This window comes from Bufo bufo, chromosome 8, assembly GCF_905171765.1.
Source record: "Bufo bufo chromosome 8, aBufBuf1.1, whole genome shotgun sequence".
In the NCBI taxonomy this organism is placed as follows: Eukaryota; Metazoa; Chordata; class Amphibia; order Anura; family Bufonidae; genus Bufo; species Bufo bufo.
In genome coordinates, this window is record NC_053396.1 from 96,088,531 (window position 1) to 96,103,983 (window position 15,453).

The 15,453-nt window shown below is 39.1% G+C and overlaps 1 protein-coding gene across 2 annotated transcripts in view; it reads right to left on the bottom strand.

Annotated features, from left to right (window-relative positions):
* NLGN3 (neuroligin 3) overlaps nucleotides 1-15,453 on the bottom strand; it is a 174,294-nt gene that overhangs the window by 19,046 nt on the left and 139,795 nt on the right. For both annotated transcript variants that reach the window (XM_040405436.1, XM_040405437.1), the window contains one exon: nucleotides 13,861-14,470. In XM_040405436.1, coding sequence (XP_040261370.1) covers nucleotides 13,861-14,299 — 439 coding nt within the window. In that variant the 5' untranslated portion in view covers nucleotides 14,300-14,470. The remainder of the gene's footprint in view (nucleotides 1-13,860; nucleotides 14,471-15,453) is intronic.

Sequence of the window (15,453 nt, forward strand, 5' to 3'; positions counted from 1 at the left end):
TCCCTTGATGTAAACATCATGATCAATGGTTACATGACGCAAGGAGATCCGGTTGCAGTTGTGACCAGTGATTGGCTGCTGTCAAGCCAGGTGTTTACATCGAGGGAGCCAAGTGGGGCATCATAGGCTTGGAGGAAAAGGAGCGGGGAGGCAGTGCCGGGAAGCAGGTAAGTACCGTATTTTTTTACCCCATAAGATGCATTTTTTCCCCCCAAAAGTGTGGGGGGGGGGGGGGGGAAGGGAGCGCTCATTAGTAGCGGAGGACCAGGAAGCGGTGAAGACTCTGTACTCACCACTTCCTGGTCCTCGGCTGTAAAATCTGCACACAGCCTTAGGGCGCTCTGTGACCTCATGCTGTACGTGTCAGATTACAGCCCAGCCAACAGCAGGAGGAAGAGGATCGCGATGTAGGTGAGGAGCGGCCGAGTCCAGGAGCAGGAGAGGTAAGTGTTTTTTTTATTTGATTTATTGCTGGGGGCTGGAGAGGCTGCTGGGGGCTGAAGAGAGGCTGATGGGGGCTAATATAACATGGCTGGGGGCTGAAGAGAGGCTGATGGGGGCTAATATAACATGGCTGGGGGCTGAAGAGAGGCTGCTGGGGGATAAAGGTCTGATTGGGGGGTCTTATCTGATGTCTTATTAACATTGGGGGTCTTTTTGGGGCTGTCAGCTGAGGTCTGATTAATATTGGGGGTCTGATTGGTGGTCTGACCAGAGGTGTAATGAAACATATATTTTTTTCTTATTGTCCTCCTCTAAAACCTAGGTGCGTCTTATGTGCAAAAAATACGGTAATCTTCCCTTTATAGGTCTAATAAAGTGTGTGTGTTTGTCAAAAAACCACATTCTTGCACAACCCTTTATTATAAATTAATTAATCATATTATAGCTATAAAATACATAACCATCATGCTATGCAATGTTACATTAAAAATGTATATGTTAGTTCCCCGCAGTTTATGTGTACTGTACTCTACTTTCCTGGAGGGTGTACATTATAGTAAATTCTAATTTGTACAGGCTAATGTAAAAAAATAACGGGCAGCAAAGATAGTTCTTGAAAATGGTCTATAATACTGTTTCTTAACCTGTGGTATGCATAACCCAAGGGTATATGCCGCAGGCTGAGAGGGTACGCGGGACTGCCCTAGCATCTGGCAATATTTCATTGCTGGTTGCTAGGGTACTAATGTGGGGCCCGTCCACATTCAAGTGCATTGTTGTCCCCAAGATGATACATTTGAATACTGCAGTGGGGCACGGGAGCCGATGTACTACTACTACTACCACTGGGTGAAGTATGGCACCCTGACACAATTATTTTTGGCAGCCAATAAGGATGCACCAGGTATGGAAGTCTCAATACTTTTTTGATACTTTGATCCCCGGTTCAGTTTGATACTGGGGTTATCCGTTTTTCAATACTAAGCTGCGCTATCAGTTCCTATTAGAGAACATGGTACATGCAAAGCACATTGCATGCCATGTTCCCATCAGTATCCACACAGTGCCTTACATTAAACCCATAATGTACCTCCTCACATATAGGGTACATAATGGGGTTATTTACTACAGTATAAGAGGCACATGGAGGTCCAAATTGATAAAACCATGTGCCTCAACTCACTCCATCATGTACCTCTTGCATTAACCCCATGTTGTCCATTATGTGAAGAGGTACTTGGTGGGGTTACTATTAAGTGACCATCTCCTCACATTATGAGCAATTGATAATTTGCAAAGAAAAACACACAGAAAATGCTCATATTAACCCCATGTTTCCTGGCAACATGTGGTTAATTTGTACTTTTTTTGGCCTGGTATCAAAAAAACTTCTTTGTATCGAAATTGAACTCAGAATTCTGGTATTGTGACAATTCTAGCAGACACTATGTTTGTGGCATTATTACTTTTAAGAGCACAATCTGCTGTGCACATTTGAGGGCTATAAATCTTGAAAGGGGCATCTGTGTGGTTCTAGTTTCTAAAGTATAGTATTTGGCAGCATGGGGGAGCACAGCTGACACATTACAGGGGAAGGCAGCAGCTTGACACTGTGGGGCACCAGGATGGGAAGGATGAGGAAAAGTGAGGAACCTAAGATGTCAACATAGCTAACTTGAGACATGGCTGGAAGATGTTGTCATGTCTGTCTGTGTCAAATGGAGAAGAAAGGGGATATCTAAATCAGAGAAAACATTACTGGATATAATAGGTATGTAGTAAGGTATTCCCGTGTATGTTTTGTAGTGTAGAATGTCATTTAAAAAGTAATAGCCATCCATCATGGGTCCAAATGTAGTTTCTATAATTTTGACAGGAAGGTAAGCGCTGCATGCTGTGCAATTCTTTCTGTCAATTAAAAAAATAATTTGCTGATGGAGGCTCATTAACATTTATCACTGTTTGCTTCCTTAGGGGTGCTCAGCTGGAACTTTTTGTCCCTAGGGGGTACTTGGCATGAAAAGGTTGAGAAATACTAGTCTATAATGTTTGTTATAAACGTTTGGAAATTTATTTGAGATTTTATCACCAGTTATATCCCTGGGGAAGTGTACATCTTATGACTTTTTTAAGAATAAGGAGACTACCCTTCAGCACTTCAGCAAATGGCATTTATCATGTAGAGAACGTGAATACAAGGCGCTTACTAATGTACTGTGATTGTCCATATTGCTTCCTTTGCTGGCTTGATTCATTTTTCCATCGCATTATACACTGGTCATATCCAGCAGCAGTTGCGGCTTGCCCACGCAGGAAAAAGCGCCCTCCTGTGGTCCTGGTCACCAGAGAAGCAGGCACATTTGCCAATAGTGTGCAAGCTCGGCCACCACGGCTGGACTGTAGGGTGGTGGTAACCCATGGATACGAGCAGTGTATAATGTGATGGAAAAATGAATCCAGCCAGCAAAGGAAGCAATATGGACAATCACAAAATGTTAGTAAGTGCCTTGTATTAGCTTTATCTATGTAATAAATGTAATTTGCTGAAGTGAGACAACCCCTTTAAGACTTATTCTTTTGGAAGGTGAAGCAACAGAAAAATGGCGAATCAACCATTTTGATTTTTTTCCCTGTTACAGCATTCACAGTATAGGATAAATGTGTTTAGATTTTAATTTTTATCAGTTTTAAAACATTTTTTCACTTTTCATCTGATCGCCTCTCCCGTATACTGCAATTAATTAGCATTGCAGTACATGGAAGATTTGGTATGTTCCTATGAAAGTCCTGCCACAGGGCTCCCTCCCTTAATTTTTTCTTTTTTCACCCTTACAAACTATGTGGGTCATTTATTAAACAGCAATACGCCTATATTACGCGTATTTCTGGCACAGATTGTGGTGCAAAGGTACTTTACACCGCAATCTTCTACTTTTCCCTGCTCACGACAGGTCTAAAGAAAGTGGGTGTGGTGTAGGCGGAGACGGGCCGCTAGTCCCGTCTCATTTACCAATTTTGACACCTGTTTCAGGCATAGAAAATGGTCTAAATGCAAGACAGCGAGGAAGCTGTATTACATTTAGAAGCAAAGGTGGATCCGAAGAAGGTGCCTCTACATAACTTTGGCGATCCAGTGCAGGGCCTTATTAAGACCGGAGTCTAAAACGCCCGTCTAAGTAAATGTGCCCCTATGTTACTTTGATCCTATTTTATTTAATATTGAAATAACAATTGAGAAATATAAGTTATTTCCCTTCTCACAATTTCAGTTGGTTGCAGCAGGAGCCTCTCTCTCTGTTATGTCTGCAAAATCCTGCCCCACAACCTCAATATTTGGCAGTCAAAAGAAATTATTAGGAAATTAAGATTATTACAAAACTGAGACAATGTATATTCCCTTTAATATACGACTACTCCTCTTTCTTTAATTCACGTGGTCGTACCCTAATTTATTTTTTCTAGGTTTAGTGTTCCTTTAGCATGTATTCTTATTAAAGGGGTATTGCAGCCTAAAACATTTATCCAATACCTGTCTGTTTGCATCATAACTGACTAATGGAAAAGCAGCACGCCTGCTTGACTGCTGGCCAGTTTCAATTCCTAGCTGCTGTTGCATATTTGGGTGGCAAGGTTCTAGCGATTGTGGAGGTCCCAGTAGTCAATGATAAATTTTCAGACTGGAATACTCCTTAAAGTTGTCCAGGAATAAAGACTTTTTATGTAATGCACGCAGCCTGCCCCCATAAACAGAAGAGTCATACTTTCCTCCTTCCTGCTGCTCCAGTCTTCCACACTGGCATCCTCCATGTCCATGTTCCGGTGCCTGAACTGTTTAAATCCATTGACACATTGGCATGGTCACATGCTCCGCTGCAGCCAATAACTGGTCACAAGCGGCACATCACTGCTGAAGCCAGTAATTGGCTGCTGTGGAACATGTGACCATGCTAATACGTCAACGGATATAAACAGTCCGGGCTCTGGAACATGGAAATGGAGAACCCCTTTAAAGCCAAGTTGCATAGATGTTATAACATTTTTCCAATTAAATAATCTTATTTTCTGACTATCTGATGTGATCAATTAAATGCAGTGGTATGCAATTTTTGCAGATGTGACTACTGAGGCCGGTAAGTGGCAGTATGGTCACAGAACCTAACCAGTTCTGGTCAGATGGGGATCCAAAATCACTAGGACAGCAGCTGAAGCACTGAAACAGTGGGACTGTCAACAAGCTACTTGTGTCATTTTTTTTTAATTTGGTACACTTTCTGGCCACTGCCAGAATTTTCTGCCAGACAACTCCTTAAAAGTATTTCATAAAGTGTTTGTCACCAGTTATAACTTTTAAATCCAAATACCTCTGTAAATGTGCGCCCCTATGCTGAGTAAGCCAGTGCAATTTCTTTCACTGCTGCCCCCTCTTTCTCGAAGTATTGGTGGCCGATAAGCAATTGTGCCTATGGGTAGCCAAGGGAGAGGTCTCTGGCAATTAGCGCTCAATGGGGAATGATCTTCACTGCTCTGGCATTGTCTAATCAGTGCAGACATCACCAGAACAATGAAGATTACTCCAACTTACTCAAGAACCAGTACTATATGGGCAGTGTGGTTTATACACACTGTAGCATAAATGAAATGTATGAATGGTGCTGTGTTAAAATTCACATTTCAGCACCTGTCAAGAGTAGCACCATACTGCCACTGAATCCATAAAAGAGAAATGAATGGCAACAAACAGAAAGCCCATCCATGAGGTTCATGTGCCTTAGTTGGTCATATGAACAAGAGAGGTTCTGATGGGTGGCACAAGCTCTTAAATTATTTGCTATTTCTTATTAAAAACTGCTCTTATTCAGAACTGCTCATTTTACAAGTAGGCCCATCTTCAGAATAACGTTGGGCTGTAGGGAATCAGAATCAACCTTTTGTCAGGCTTTTATCTTGACAATGCAATACAACTAAATGTACTGCATGTCTCTGGTGTCTGGAAAGCATCAATATTTCCAGCTCAAGAATAAATTTACGTATTCTAATTTATTCTTGATTAGGTACAGATTTTCCAAATCCACTCTATTCTTTGTTCACCAGCATTAGATAAAAAGTGATCATGGGTAGGTACCATGGGTAGTGAAGCCAAATCTTTGGATACAGAACCTCCTGGAATTACCTTACCAATTAATATTCCTTTTGGCAAAACATAAATCAGTCCTCTCATTATTTTATGTATTTTTCAAGGTATATAATTAAAATGTACAAAAAAAACACACACCAATCTATATATCGAGACAGTTCTTGCTGATCATTTAGACCAAACAAACAAGACACGCACACATAAATTGATACACTGAACCAAACAAAAAAACAAGACAAGTCCAAAATGTGATCCACAAGTAGCCATACCGTATATATCTCAAACTGCTTCTCTACGTACTGTACCTGTGTTTGCTGATGAAGGGGGGCATCACAAACTTAAGTGCAAACATTTAAAGGGGCTTTAGATCTCCCTAGCATGAAGGTAAATCCTTGGATGCACATCACATTTTAATATTTGTACTTTAAAATACAGACTGAGCAAAATGAGCTTCATAATTCTATAATTAAAATGATAATGGTCTGTAACACTAGAATTATACTACACCCTATAAAGCAGTCTTTTCTTTATTGGGCCGAGTATTCACCCCTGCAATTATTGTTAGTCGATGGCACATCACTATTTACACAGGAGGATGTACTCCTGACAAACAGTGATTTAATACAGGCCAACTATTGTGAAAGAATGTTCATATGAATGTTCATTCCTGATAACCGTCCCAATAACCTGCCTGTGAAAAGGGCCCTTGTAAGTTAATCACTAGATTGCTATAAAAGGGGGTTGTGAGAGTTGAGAACAGAGGAAAAAAATTAAAAACAGAGAAAGAGCATATCTTCAAGTCAGTGTGACTGTACAAGTGGTCCCTCAAGATACAAAATTAATTGGTTCCAGGTCAACCATTGTATGTGCAAACCATTGTAAACTTGAGTAATCGGTTCCAAAGCCCCAAAATGTCATCCAAGATAAGAGAATATGAAAATTTAAGAAAAATAAGCAGACAACTAAGACAGATAAAGCAAGTCCTTACATATAGCTATATAGGAATAGCTGCTAACTAGCAACTAATACAGGTATATTACCAGAGAGGTGGCCTTGACTGGTTGGATCTGAGTCTGAGGCATTGTATATTGAGTCTGATTTCAACTTACGATGGGTCAGAAAAGACCATTGTGTGTTGAAAATATATTGTATCCTGAGGCCATTGTATCTTGAGGGATCAATGTATATGTAAACAGTTATTATTTAATCCATTATACTGCAAATCAATTAGCCACTCATAGGTTGTGTAAAGTGTTAACAAAATGATGCACCCCATCTTCACTTCTATTTTTCATGTTCCTTTGGCCAATGTTCACACTGATGTGTTATCACTGTGATATTTCATTTCTGCAGACCTTTAATATTTCTTCAGAAGAGTTATGTCAGTTTTTCATTAAGTTGAGTGTAAGCCCTGCCTGAATTCTGTTCATGATCATCAAAAGAACAATAGCTCTCTTAAATGAAGGGTAAATATTGCACCCCTCCTGTTTTAATATGGATTTCGTCCGGATTTTACTAACTTTTTGGTGGGTGTTTGTTCTTGCCACACACCTTGGGATTACATACCTCCTTTCCTACATATTTTCTTGTTGGGTTTTCGGACACACTCCTTGGAAATCCGTTTTACTGTAAAATGAATAAAAGACTCCAAAATAACAGGAGGTTCCACCCTTGGGGGGGTTCATGCAAGCCCAAGTGGCTGTGCTCCCCCTCAAAACCTCTTAGAGGAAGGAGTAGAAGTTTTTTTTACCAGGTGACCCTAGTAAGTCCCTGCCCCATGCAGCCTCCTCCCATCTCATGAAGGGCTATAACTAATGAAACTGGGTAATAGGGGCTACAAGGTAGTAGATATAACACTTAGCAGCTCTCTGACATAATGTGAGAGATGCTGAGTGGTAATCTGAGGGACATAACTTAGGTCCTTCTTACATTCCCCATATTCATATAGTAATTCAATTACTTAATCCAGAAACCCCACAAATACTAAATTAATCCCCACCAAGGGTTTTAAGGAATTAAAGTATCTGACATCAATGGGAGAATGTAAGTTACAGTTAAAACATCTTTTACAGAACTAAGAACAGGGCACCATATTGTTTGGGGAACAAAGTGAGGCAAGACTCAGCATAGGTGAGGAGAGTGAAGAAGAGTCTAGGTGATCAGAAAATGGAAGTGAACAGAAAGAAAGCAAGACTTCAGTCAAGACCAAACGAATGAAGGATCAAATATAATAGGCTTACAAAAGAGAAAAGAACCAGGTAGGAGGTAACTATGGGAAACAGGTCAGCCAAGCAAACGAAGATCAAATAAATTTAAGAGGAAGTGATGTAATGAACCACAAACAAAATACTAAATGAATGTATAGAAAGAATTACTTCAAAATGTTTAAGTGGAATAAAAATAAAAAATGAAATTAAAAATAGATCCTAACTTAAAGGGGTTGTCCAATGTATTTTAAAAAATTCCCCACAGCCAGCAATTCAGATAATAAAAGAATGTATAATTACCAATTTTATCCCTTACCGCTTCCAGCACCACCTTTCTGATCGTCCCCGGTTAAGCAGTCGCGTGGAGTACACAGCAAGCAGCAGGGGATGAAATAAGTGAGTACACATTCTTTTATTACTTTATCACAACAACATTTTTTTTTTATAAAAGTTGGACAACCCCTTTAAAGTAAAAAAAAAAAAAACTAAAGTAAAGGCAAAATACAATAGCTAGAAATTAAAATCTTAGATGAAATGATAGATATATGGCCAACTTTGTATGACAAAAGTGGGAAACAAGAAGAGTTGATGGTAGGCGAAACAATAAAAAAATACACAAAACAGGTCAAGGTGAAGGTTAACCAATGCAATAATAATCATATAAAACATCATTAAAATGTCAAAAGATAAATTATCTTTATTGTGAGAATGCAAATCAACATAAAAAGGAGGGAGTATAAAAAAGCAATACCTGAGCATGAAACAGATAGACATAATTTAATATTCATGTAAGATTAACAAAAAAGTGAAGGGGAAATAAAAGAATTAAAGGAGCACTAAACCTTAATTGAAAAACACAACACAAATCTAAAATCGGTCTGCAAGCCCTTTTCCAAGCTCACAGTACTAACAATTTTGTACAAAACAGGAGTCAGACTCTTTATGATCCCCTCCATATTTGGTTAACTTTATTGGTTTCCACTGCAGACAGTGCAGGGGGAAGGTTTTATGTATGATAAGCTGCCACCCAGCAGGAGACAAAGAAATATATCTATTTAATTTTTCGCAGACTTCTTGCTTCACATGCACTAGCACTTTCAGATGAAGGGAGGGCAAATATAGCATCCCAAGACAAAAATTTAGTTTTTATTTCAATAACTTTAGTGCTCCTTTAAACAATGAACAAGAAGTAAAAGGTGCAACTGTAATGCATTTAAAAAACTACAATGAATAGTATGAAAAGTAAAGGAAAAGTGAACCAAAAAAAGGACAAATGGACAAAAGTGAATAAAAAAAAAATTGTAACAATGTGATACAGACAGATGGTAAATGTAGTAAAAGAAAACTAAAGTAAAAACAGAATAGAAAAAGTCTTTGAATACAGAACTGAGAGCTTGAACAAAAGAAAATTATCAACATAATATAGCATAAAATATCACTCAGTGTGTACATTAAAGCAATTAGTATTTTTCAAAAATTTTAGCAGGCAGAAATACAAATAAAAATGTAAACTGCGGGTATATAATTTGGGAAAAGTTAAAATATTAGATAAAATCCTACAGTTTGAAGTGGAAGTATCACATCTATTTTTATGTAAAGAATTCTATCACTTTATAGGCTGAAATTAACTGTAACCCAGCTACTGCTTATGTCTTTCATCATTAAACTAGGTCTTGGTATAATTGTGAATTGAGGTGATAGGGCACCTTTCATTCTGCTTGGCAGAACAGAAAAATACACATTAAATTGACACTTCCTCTTGAAACTGATGTAAAAAATACACACAAGCATGTATGATGAAAGCAAATAAAGCAGTAATAATAATGTTATTATATGCGTGATGAAACTAAGTTAGATGGAAAGTCAATAGGGAAGTAAATGGATAAGACCTAAGATTGAAGAAAGAAAAAAGATGTTATAAGAAGATATGATAGCGTTGTACTGAATCTATGATTAACATTTAATGATTAGATAATATATACATTGCATCAGTGACATCATCAAACAAGCTATCAACTAAATAACTGCAAGTCAAGACTAAAAACAGGAATGATGACAAATAGAAGATAGAAATGGAGAGCTGAATGACAGCTGAATGTCCATCCAATAAAAAACATGTAAAGAAATAATACTGTAAGTGACCACAGGATTTACCTAAAAATTCTAGTTAGCTTTAAAAATTACTTTTAACAAATAGCTGGTAAAACTAAAAAAAAACAAAAAACTTTGTAATTAAACTTTCAGCTTTTACCTCTATTTGCTAATGTCTTCTATTAAAGTAGTGTGGCTCTGTAGTCCGTACCTCTACGTATAACAGCTGTATAGTTGGGTTTCCCCCTTGTAACAGTAATCTGCCTGTATAGTCTGGACCACTCCTATAATAGTGTCTGTATAGTTTGGACCACCCATATAATACATATGTTATTATGCAGTCTGGACCATCCCAACAACAATCTGGCAGTGTAGTCGGGATCACACTCTATAACAGCAGTCTGGCCGTGTAGTCTGTCCACCCCTTATAACAGCAGTCTGGCCGTGTAGTCTGGACCACCCCTTGTAACAGCAGTCTGGTCGTGTAGTGTGGTACACCTTCTAAAACATCAGTCTAGCTGAGTAGTTTGGAGACTGGCTGGCTGTGTAGTCTGTATTGCCCGCTATATCAGCAGTCTAGCTGTGTTGTTTGGTACATCACTTAGGACATCAGTCTAGCTGTGTTGTCCTACTGAAACAGCATTCGACCTTTATATTTTGATCTGCTCTCCATGTAAGCAGTCTGGCTGTGTAGTCTGGACTGCCCCAAATTAAAACAGTATGGCTGTGTAGTTTGGGGTATGGTTGTGTAGTCTGCTCTTGCTATTAATCTGGACTTCCCTTATACAACAAATATAGTCATTTTACGCAGACTGCTTTCTACAAAAGCAGCCAGGATATGTAGCCTAGCCCTCTATCTAGGTATACTATTTCCTTGGGTTGAACCTGGACCATACCCCACAACAGCAAAGAGAAGTTAGTCCTATAATAGCAATATGGCTATGTAGTTTAGACAGCCCCTTATAAGAACAGTATGGTTCTGCAGTCTGGACCTCCCCCTGGAACAGCCACCTTCAGCCAGTTACATTAGTCTGACTACGTAGGCTGGGTAACCTTCTAAAAAGCAGGTTGGTTTAAAAACCTGTTTGTCCAACTAAGGTCATACTTCTCTAAAAAATAGGGAAAATATATTACAAATTTGCAAATTTTTAGGTTTACCAGCTATGCATTATAATAAATTCTAAAGCGGCCTTCAAAATGTGAAACATCGGGAATAAACAATATATACAGAGGACGCTGCAATAAATGAGGGCATGATGCTTCAAAGGTTTATCTACTGTATCTTGACTGGGATTCCATCTTTTATGTTTTCTAAAGTTTTAATGTTATTTACCATCTTGAGGCAGCATATTTTTATTAGAAGAGAATGTTTTTCTTTTTAAATAAGATGACTCTTTTTAATGATGTATATTATTAAGTTGCTATAATGTAATGCAGAGACCCATCTATTCAATAGAAGAATGATAGCAGAGGGAGTTTTTTTTGTGCCAAGTAATTAAGATAAATGCTGAAAAACCCAAGCTTCGAGTGACAAAACACTTGATATTATCATCACTCCCATGTCCAATTCGAATGATAACGGGACCGTTAGTTTGCAGCATGTTTACAATGTTAGCATTTGGAGCCTAATAGTGGCTTTCAGTGGTCATTTAACGTTTCAAATTTCCAGGTAATTATAAAATATTGGCTGTGAAATCTGAGAATGTATTCACATATTTTTTCCAATACTCAAATGAAGGCAAGGGGTTTCTGAGATCAAAATATTGATAGGCCATCAATATCAGATTGGTGTGGGTCTGACTTTCTGCAACCTACCAATCAGCTGTTTCAATAAGTTGTGGTGCTTGTGAGCACGATGGCCTCTTTGTTGTTGACGTCCGTTCACCTACCTCCATGCATCTACTTGAATAGGATGAAGCTACAATATCTTGCACCATGCTACTAAGTTGGCCAGTTGCAGGTTGTGGTAAACAAAGAGGTTGCAACACTCGCACAAGCGCTACGGTTCCTGAGTCGTACTCATACTGATCTGTTAATGATTGCCTATCTTGAGGATAGGCCATCAATATTCTGATTCCAGAAATCCCCTTTAATAATGTAAAAAACTGGTGCACAGTTGTGGTTGCCACATCCAGCAGGCTGTTGCAACAGGGAATAGCCTACAGGAATTTACCAGATTCGGCATTGCCGGTTTCTACCATTCACTGCCAGATCCATACTGACTCTAATGGGATCCGGCCACTTTCAGACATAAATGCCGGGTTTTGGACGGACAAATACTGCATGTGGCAGTTTTAGTTGGGCCAATAGCTGGCATTTATGCCGCAACAGGCTACAGGGAGAACCTGCTGGATCTGAACCACAACTGTGAACGTACCCTAAGAAAAAAAACTAAGCTTGGGAAACCAAGAAAAGAATGACAGAAAGTAAAATCAGCACAAAATGAAGAAAAATGTAAAACAAAAATGGTTTTGGTAACTAATTGTGAGTGTTACTGAATGATATACCTTAGAAAAAAAAATCCAGCACCCAAAATACAGAAAATGAGCAACGGAAGGAAATTAAAACACTGTAGGTAATGGACACCAAAGTGTTTCCCAATTTTATGAAGAAAGCTTTCAGGAACTAGTCCCGAAACTTGTTATTCTTGAAAAAAAAAAAAAACTTTTTCACCAAGGAGCTGAAAAATTTATGGAAGTAAATCCTGACTGAAATCAGCTACCACATATGTATATATGGTACATGTTTGCTCATTGTTTTATCTTCCAGAAGATAACCTTCATTCTATTGGGTATACCAGCCCTTTAAAAACCAGTATACAAATGTGAATCTGAATGCATGTGGATGCTAAACATAGATTGCTAGCAATTTTATCCAGGTGCTTGAAGGGAGGATGACATGCTGATGACTGACAGGAACTATCGTGATGATGAGCTGTTAAGATTCCATGAAAATGAGAAGTCATTGAAATGCAAGAACTCAACAGAATGACTAAAAGTGGAGGTTGCTGATATACCTTGGGGCCACACTGGTTATAGTAAGGGAGACTGTCTAATATTACAATTTACTGGTGAGGAGCTGGAATCATCAAAAGATAATTAAAATATAAGAACTGGGGGCAAACAAAAAAAAGCTAAATGACAGGGTTAAGGTTCTGTTCACACTAGTGTCCTGGCTTCTGTCATTTTTGATGGATACATTTCAAAAGATCAAAACAGACGCCATTGAATTTGACGGTAAAAAGGTTAGGCTTACGTTATTCTGCTTTACTGGTTAGAACAGAGTAGCAGAAAAAGGCCACGCGTGGCTGAAACATTGCCTTTTTCTATGGTAAGATAAGTAAACATTTAATAAGCAGATCTCTGAAGCCCTGGGCTCTTTCTATTGAAGTTTTTTTGCCACAGAGTGGAAGGCTGCCCATAGAAATTGCACACAAGGGCAACAAGTCGTAAGTGGGAATACATAGACTGGTTAGAATAGTGTAGCAGGCTATGCCATCATTCCTGCTCCAAAATTTCAAGAAAACTGCTAGTGAGAACAGAGCATTTTAATAATTAAAAAAAATACTGCAGCATGGAAATTGGGGACTCCTAAGGTGACATCTTAGGAATGAAAGAAAGGAATTTTTACAGTATTGAAGTAAACAATTTGTAAATATTGAGTAATGGAAATATATAGTCATATGTTACAAAAACAGGCACGGAGGAAGCAGACAGGGAAAACTAATGATTCTCTATAAAAGGGCCCTGGTTAAAAATATGAGAAATCCAATCTGAAGAGGATTTAAAAAAAATACTGACTGAATGATGGGTGAAGGACAGTGCTGAAAGCATGATTAGCAGACAGCACTGATTGCTGACACACAGCATGCAGCAGGCATACACCCCCCTCCATGCTGTGGACATAACACTGGAGGGTCAACACGCAAACCAGTTTGGATCCCAGGTTTGGTGAGAGTATCTTACCGTACCCCTCATTACTCACCATCCTCTGTAGGAACATAGATGTTTAGATATAGGCAATCCTCGCTTTGTTCTTGAAGGTATCCAGTAACAGTATCCAGATTTGAGGTGAACCAGATAGGCATCATGATGTCTGGTACGGCATTCTGTATATTCTGTGGGCACACAGGCGAAAAATGGGTGGCGTTTCGTATTCCAGACCAAGAAGGTGGAGGCTCAGGGGGGAGGAAACGTTTCTCTCCCACAGGTGGTGCTGCGTAAGGCACCCCTAAGTACTGATCCACAGGGCCCAATATATCGTTTGGCAAAGACACTCGCATGCCACGAAGCTTGCCGTAGTGTGTGTTCACAGTCTGCGAGTACACCTGTGCATGAGAGGAGAGTATACGAGCAGTCACACTCAAAACCCACAGGGCCAGACTCAGCTTCCCAGGGGCCACACCAAGCCCAACCACACGCATGATATGAACAGTACAGTCCTAGCATCCAGAATGTAAGCACCACTGGGGTAAGGGGCTCATGAAAATTCAAGGTCCCCCAAACAGGACATGTCAGTCACATCCTGTATCCCAAAATCTAAGGCCACGACAGACAAGCAGCAAGACAGATGGCAAAACCAGCATCCGCAGGACCTGCAGAGAAAAGAGGAATTGTCATTAACACATAAGAAAACATCAAAAATGATAAAAGCAAACTCTACCAAACTCTTACTACTAAAGAGCTGTATAAACAGGGAAGGTTTCAAAAGCTGGATAAGTTATGCATTTTATTCTTTGTCAAGGTAGCTGAAAACACCTTCAGCTATTCAAATCTATAAGAATGAATTGGAGACACAAACAATAACAACTTCTGAATTATATCAATTATGTTGTTTTTCTTTTTCCTTGCATCACATTTTTTGTCACATATTAATAACCTATACTTGACTATTCTATAGTGACTACTTGTTTGTTTAAATACAAAATGGGTGGATGGTTTTCTGCTTAGAAGTTTGTTTAGGCACTCCATGTATTCTACTCCCTGTCCTGGCTCTTTAAAGTCCTCTTTGTTTGAACTTTAGGCAGGGCAAACAGTTTTGCCTAACTTTCTCAGTCAGTCCATCACTCCAACCAGAGAGAAACCCTCAGTACTGACTCAATTAGTGCATCACACATTACACTGGTAAGTGCAATGGTCTTCTGTGGGCATCTTTATCTAGGTCTATCAAGAGAATAATAGAGCAGTCATAGTGTTATACCAATTCTCCAGCTACTATTATCCTGAGGATTACCCTTTAGATAACATCTTCTCATCACAGCAGCAGAAAACAAACAATGGTTTATCTAAGTATATAACAGTTTTTTTTTTTCATTTGTGTTAACTGCTACAGAAGAACCGTAAATGAAGAAACGTAGATGGCTAGTGGGGCTTCAATTAGCAAGAGTCCTGATAGTAAACAAGTGGGGCTCTAAAAGTAACCCCGAGATTGTGGAATGGAGAACTCTGACGAATAGGTTAATGATTTTTGAACGCATAGTCCTAGGTTGGGAGTTCCACCGACGATGACCCAGGGCTTGTTTTGGGGGGATATTGTGGGGTTCATGGGGGGGGGGGATATAAATGAAAAATTGTTTTG